The sequence below is a fragment of the Arachis ipaensis genome, chromosome B03 (assembly GCF_000816755.2).
Source record: "Arachis ipaensis cultivar K30076 chromosome B03, Araip1.1, whole genome shotgun sequence".
NCBI classification, from domain to species: domain Eukaryota; kingdom Viridiplantae; phylum Streptophyta; class Magnoliopsida; order Fabales; family Fabaceae; genus Arachis; species Arachis ipaensis.
This window is the reverse complement of record NC_029787.2, coordinates 16382810-16389355: the sequence shown is the minus strand read 5'-3', so window position 1 is coordinate 16389355 and position 6546 is coordinate 16382810. Positions and strand designations below refer to the sequence as shown.

Below are 6546 nucleotides of genomic sequence, written 5' to 3'. Positions count from 1 at the left end.
GTAGTTTTAAAAAAGATATTTTTTTAGATAAAGTATTACAAACATTATTTTTCAAATTAACGAATATAATCTATTACACGACTCTTAATTTTTACCACTGTATCTATGGATAAAGTTAGATTTCATGGTTAGAGTCAAATTCAAAATCAGTTATTAATTATTATTATTTATTAAGTACGAAACATAATTTATAGAGCAAGACATGAAGATGAGAAGGTCAAGACAGTAAATTCCCTCTCGGACACACACATAAAGCATTCTTGGTTTTTTCACTCTCTCTTTCTCTCTCTCTCTCGCTTTTTCAGGTTTGGTAGGCGGCACCACCAAATCAGACTCTTACTTTGTTCTTTTTTTCCCCTCATCCTTTTCCCCAAATCCACCTGCTTGAAATTCCTTACTCACACACATACCCTTCGCCTCAAAGTTTCCGAAAACCACAAAATAACTAGAATCTTCCTTTCAATATTTTCAAATTTTGCCCTCAATATAGTATCTTTTTGAAAACAACCTGAGTTGATACTTTCTTTAAGAATTTCAATTTTGAGGGTGCGAGAATGTTCAACGGAATGATGGATCCTGAGTTGATCAGAATCGCTCAGGAACAGATGAGTCGCATGTCACCCGCTGAGTTGGCTCGGATCCAACAACAGGTTTTTCTCCTTCAATTTTGGCTCTGTTTCTCCCCCTCCCACTGCAATTGAATGTGTATAATCTTTACAATTTGTGTTTTTTCGAGTCTCTGGTGGAATGGATGCAAATTCTTTGTTCTCAGATTCCCTTTCTTGAAAAGTAGAATCGGCTTGATGATTATAATGGAATAGGATAATAAATGATGCAGTTATGAGTTGTGTTTTGTGGATTGGTCATTCAGGTTTCTTGATGCGTGTGATATTGGGAGTCCTAAGAAGTTTTGTGATCTTAGTCATGATTAATCCTTCTTTAGGGATCGTAATCTGTTGGTTTTTGAGCCGGATCCTTAATTTGATCCTAGAGATTTAATTTGGTAATAATATGGTGTAATACACTGTATTTTTGGAATTGCAGATGATGTCTAATCCTGATCTGATGAGGATGGCTTCAGAGAGCATGAAGAACATGAAGCCTGAAGACTTTAAACTCGCTGCAGAACAGTTAAAGCATACTCGTCCTGAAGATATGGCTGAGATCGGTGAGAAGATGGCTAATGCATCACCTGATGAAGTAGCAGCTATGCGCTCCCGTGTTGACGCACATATCAAATATCAATTGAGTGCAGCTGAGTTGTTGAAGAAGCAGGTGAGTTCAAACCTGTTTTCTTATATTGATAAAATATGATTGGCATTAGATGAACCAAAGTAGAAGGCAAAATGTAGTTTGGAAGAGTTCTTAAATATTCTGATTCTTCCTGAGTTCCTGGTAGAAACACACTACGAGTTGACGGAAAACTCAGCCCCACAACTGTCCACCGAATGACCTCACCAAATTATGGCACCTTAAGGAAAATTCTTTTCTAGAATCATTTAGACTTAATGTCAGAGTTATAAGTACAATTATATTTGAATAATATTTTAGCCAAATAGATTTGCTTGCTTAGAGAACACACAATCAGCCACCCGTATAAATTACATATTAGAATACGAAATACACATTGAAAATGCGAGAAACAACATATGTAAATATACACAAGTATATGGTGGCTTATCTTGGTGCGCAAAGAGCATTTTTGTTCTCCGATTTTGTAAACATGTCTCATGTGTCCTTATGGACTAAAATTAAATTTTGCAGGGCAATGAGCTTCATAACAAGGGGAAGTTCACAGATGCTTTGGAGAAGTATTCTCGCGTAAGTGCACTTTTTCGGACTCCTCAACTGTCTCTCATGCAACCTTTTTTCTTGTTTTACCCTGTTGTGAGACTTAAACTCATCTGCTATTTTGGCATAATTCCTTGCTTTTATGTTCCATGTTCCAGGCTAAAGAAAATATTAAAGAGATTCCCTCTTCTGAAAGTAGAAAACTTCGTTTGGCATGCTCACTCAACTTGATGTCCTGCTACCTGAGGACAAAGCAGTACAATGAATGCATAAAAGAAGGTTCTGAGGTATTGATAATTCCTTCTATTTTGCCATTGCAAAGTATGATGCTAGTTAATAGTTATGATCTTTGCAATAGTATTATTGTTCCTTCCTTTTTGCTAATGTAGCATCAGAAGTATTTCATTTCTTGAAAGTTGTTTCATCCTATCAATGCATTAATGTGCCTTTAACTACTGTAGGTTTTGGAATGCGATGCAAAGAATCTTAAGGCTCTTTATCGGAGAGGGCAAGCATATAAAGAACTGGGTTTACTAAGGGTGAGCTTCTAGTGACTGAACTAACATTTTGCGATTTAGATTGCAATGATATTTTTATTACATAAGTTAATGGTTTCCTGATTTTTTAGGATGCTGTTGCTGATTTGAGTAAAGCACTTGAAGTGTCCCCTAATGATGATACAATTGAAGAGCTTTTAAGGTGTGATCTTGTTCCCTTTAATTTGCATGAAACTATATTAGGAACAAGAGCAATTGACTATACCTGTGATATGTCTGACTTGATTAGTTGCGATTAGCTCCTCAAACTCATTTAGGTGGTTAGTTATACCAGTTAGCTCAATTAGCTGGTTAGTTAATTAATTAGTTAGAAGTTGTTGAGATAGATATTTTTTGCAAGTTAAGTTAGTCGAAGGAGCTTTGATTAGGCGATGCATATATATATATATATAGCTGCACTGTAACTATCTGAACTACTGAAGTATGGGTTCACCACTGCTTCATTTAGTCTTCAGCTCATTCATTCCACTTCAATTCCTCTTCTTCTTTCATCTCTCTCTCTCTCTCTCTCTGCCCCCGCTCTTATTGTTCTGATCTTTTCTCTTCTCTTGAGCTCACACCAGAGATTGATGACAGATTGATCACCTGCTTGCACGAGTTTTCACAATGTTTTCAATCTCATTTTTTAAAAAATCAATCTCGCCCTCTCTCTCTCTCTCTCTCTCTCTCTCTCTCTCTCTCTCACACACACACACACACACACACATTAAAACTTGTTTTGTAACAATATAGGAATTGATATATCGGATGCCATTTCTTTTCTATACTTACAAATTAGAGTTATCATAGTAGTTTTATAAAATAATAACTTTTTTTTTAAAATTAAAAAAATATGAAGCATTATGTTGGATGTGGACTGCTGTTTAATGCCATAAAATATTTATTCCAGGGACACCAAGGAAATGTTGACAAAGGAAGGTGGTGACTATGCTCCTGGAGGTTAGTGTCACTCAAAGTTGGTTATTGATTTTCCCCCTTTTATTTGTCACACTCTCCTGACCTTTATGGTTGTAATGGATGTAGGATTAGTAATTGAAGAAATCACTGAAGAAATTGAGAATGTGCCTTCTGGAAAGAACAAAAGCTCTTCTTCAGAACAAAAGGTGGTTCAACCAAGAAAGTCTGGTGAATCCTCAAATAGTTCTAATACAGTAAATGGAAATCCAATAACAAATGCCGAGAGTATAGATAAGTTGAAAAATGATCCAGTAGCTATGAGGTAGGTTAGCTATGATATGTTAATTTAATCATTGACCTATAAAGGAGATACACATTCTTATGTATTTTTTCTGCAGATCTTTCCAAAACTTCATTTCAAATGCCGATCCTGCTACTCTGGCTTCTTTAAATCCTGGACAATCCAATGATATATCCCCAGAGATGATGAGAACTGCTACAAATATGATTGGAAAAATGTCTCCTGAGGAACTTCAAAAAATGCTTGAAATGGCTTCTTCATTCCAAGGGGACAACCCAATTTTAAGGGGAGGTTCCCCCAATTCTCCTTTCAACCCTGGATCAATTCCTCCCAACATATCACCTGATATGTTAAAAACAGCAAGTGATATGATAGGTAAAATGTCACCAGATGACCTTCAGAAGATGTTTGAAATGGCTTCCTCATTGAACGGGAGAGGATCTGTTCCATTGTCAGCACCTGTGGACAATACTGAAAGAAGTTCTTCCCTGTCGGACTTACCAACCTCAAGTACTAGTGGAACTAGTGTTTCTGGAGAGTCAAGTTCTTCTCAAAATGTCTTCCCAAATATGAGAAATGCTTCTCAGCCGAACTTCCCTTCCTCGACCACAGATTTGCAAGAACAGATGAGAAATCAGATGAAGGACCCAGCTATGCGGCAGGTATGTTCATGCGTGGCTTGAATAAATGCAATCGTCTTCCTCTTTTATTTCTCATTTTGTTATTAGTAAGGATTTTGTACAAGCACGTCACTAAATAATACCTTTGTTATAGTTATACTTCTCTCTTGGTTATTCTTTTGTTTTCTTTTGTCTAGTAACACAGATTTTTGTATCATGTTACATTTTGTGTGAATTATTTGCATGTACTTATCATCTACTTAATATTTTAGCTTATGTTGATTTGGCAGATGTTCTCATCAATGATTAAAAATATGAGTCCAGAAATGATGGCAAACATGGGCGAACAATTTGGTTTCAAGCTTTCACCCGAGGATGCAGCAAGAGCTCAGCAAGCCATGTCATCCTTATCGCCAGAGAGCTTGGATAAAATGGTAGTGTTTTAGTTTGAAATTAAATTTTTTTTTTAAATCATGCCCAAGTTTATTCTTGGCAATAAATGTAAGATAACATTAGGATCCAAGTTATTTCCATGCTTAATTTTAGCATGAGTTGTCGTTTGGTACTTGAAGTAGCATAGGCTGTAAGGTTGATAAGCTTAGGATCGCCGTCTAAATCTTTGTAGCTTCATCACATGGAACGGGAATTGGTGCTTGTTTTGAGGGTTTCCAACTTCAACATCTGATGTTATGTCTGTTGTACTAACATGAGGCCTTTCTCTTTCGTATTTGCAGATGGTTTGGGCAGACAGGGTTCAAAGAGGAGTTGAAGGTGCGAAAAAGACGAAGAACTGGCTGCTGGGGAAACCTGGCATGATCTTGGCAATATGCATGCTCATTTTGGCTATCATTCTTCATCGATTCGGCTTCATTGGTAGCTAGAATAATGGAACTTAAAATTGTATGAGAGCCCTAAGGGTTCAAGTTCATGAATAATCTAAAAGAAAAAAGAATTCTTGAGCTTAACCTGATAGCAGAGGAATGAGTTGAAGGGACATAATCACATAACCATTGTTCTTTCAGTTGTAAATGTTCCTGGAGCAAGAATTTAGTGTGTTCTAGGAGCATGCAAGTATTTCTCGGCCAAGAGATTTACTAGAATGTATTTAGCGGGTACAGTTGATATTTTTCTTATAATATTTTTTTTATATAATTTCTTTGATTTATTTTATTGTAGAACTTTATGAAGGTGCTAATGGCACTGATAGATTGACAATGCTAAAATGGCATCTCATTAGATATATATATTCGGATTGGAGATGAGATTTGACCCAACTTTTTGTAATCCAAATCCATATATCATATATGAATAGCCTTTTGAGTTGTTTTGCATAATTGAGCACTTAGAATTATAAAGGGACCCTACCATTCAATAAATACAAAAATTTTATGTCATTCGTTCATTTGTTCTAATCCTAATCCTTGAAACAGTCAGCCATGACTCACCCTTGGACATACAATATTATTTAACTGAGAATTACTTAAAGAGTAAGACTTAGTATGATTTACCTTATACTTGACATTTTGAAAATAGCATTTTGGTCAATACTCAATAGCATTATTTGTGTTACTATATCAAAAGTTGAAGTTGTGTCGATATTGACTTGTTAGTCAAAGTGTTTGGCTTCATTGCTGCTGCAGCCATGTTTGCTTTATAAAGTATCTTAAGGTTAAGAAGTTAGAGTAAAAATTTTATATTGCAAAATAACAAACTAACTCAAGTTTCTAATGTTGAATTAAATAAATATAAAGTTAAAATTTTTCTATTCTATTAATCTTATCTATTGTTCTAAAGATACCAGTTAGCAAAGTCTTGTAAATTATCATGCTCCATGCTGCTTATTCAATCATATTAACATATTAACAAGTAGAATTATGTTCAACTCTAAACCATACATAATATTCAAACATATTAACAAGTAGTATTATATTCCTCGCTACTCCCTAAAAACCAAAATTGTATCAAGTTCTTTATACTTATTTTAACTAATTCTCAAATCAAATAATGATGAAGCTTTTATTTATTTTTATTTTTTTTTTGAAATCAAAATTATTTAAATTTTACTTTCAACAGTTCATAATAGATTCAAGTTCATATTTAACCCTCTTCTTTGTAATTTTAATAACTTTTTATTTATAAAATTTTTAAGGCTAAAACAAAGTATATTTGCAATTGCAGTTAAAAAATTTGGTTATGGAAAGCAAATGTGTGAAACGCTTCAAAATAGGTGAAACAAATTGAGATATAGAAACAATATTTTTGAAAGTTGTGAAATTGATTTATATTTTTGGAAACATTTCAAGTGCACTGGGGAGTACCGGTGCACCAGTTGTTTTAACCGTTGATTTCAATTAATATATATTATATATACTTTTATAAT

At 34.5% G+C, this 6546-nt stretch overlaps 1 protein-coding gene across 1 annotated transcript; it reads left to right on the top strand.

The window, feature by feature from the left end:
- On the top strand, positions 259-5500 carry LOC107629991 (outer envelope protein 61). Its single transcript, XM_016332976.2, has 11 exons — positions 259-650; positions 1045-1275; positions 1765-1821; positions 1950-2078; positions 2253-2330; positions 2420-2490; positions 3238-3287; positions 3372-3567; positions 3644-4208; positions 4457-4600; positions 4901-5500. The coding sequence occupies exons 1-11, from the start codon at positions 555-557 to the stop codon at positions 5045-5047; spliced, it is 1764 nt and encodes a 587-aa protein (XP_016188462.1). The 5' UTR covers positions 259-554; the 3' UTR covers positions 5048-5500.

Excerpts from the sequence above, each read along its gene's own strand:
- LOC107629991 (XM_016332976.2), top strand. The coding sequence starts at position 555 with ATGTTCAACGGAATGATGGATCCTGAGTTGATCAGAATCGCTCAGGAA. Across the intron at positions 1,822-1,949 it reads CTTTGGAGAAGTATTCTCGC|GCTAAAGAAAATATTAAAGA; the intron begins GTAAGTGCACTT and ends TCCATGTTCCAG. Across the intron at positions 2,079-2,252 it reads GCATAAAAGAAGGTTCTGAG|GTTTTGGAATGCGATGCAAA; the intron begins GTATTGATAATT and ends TAACTACTGTAG.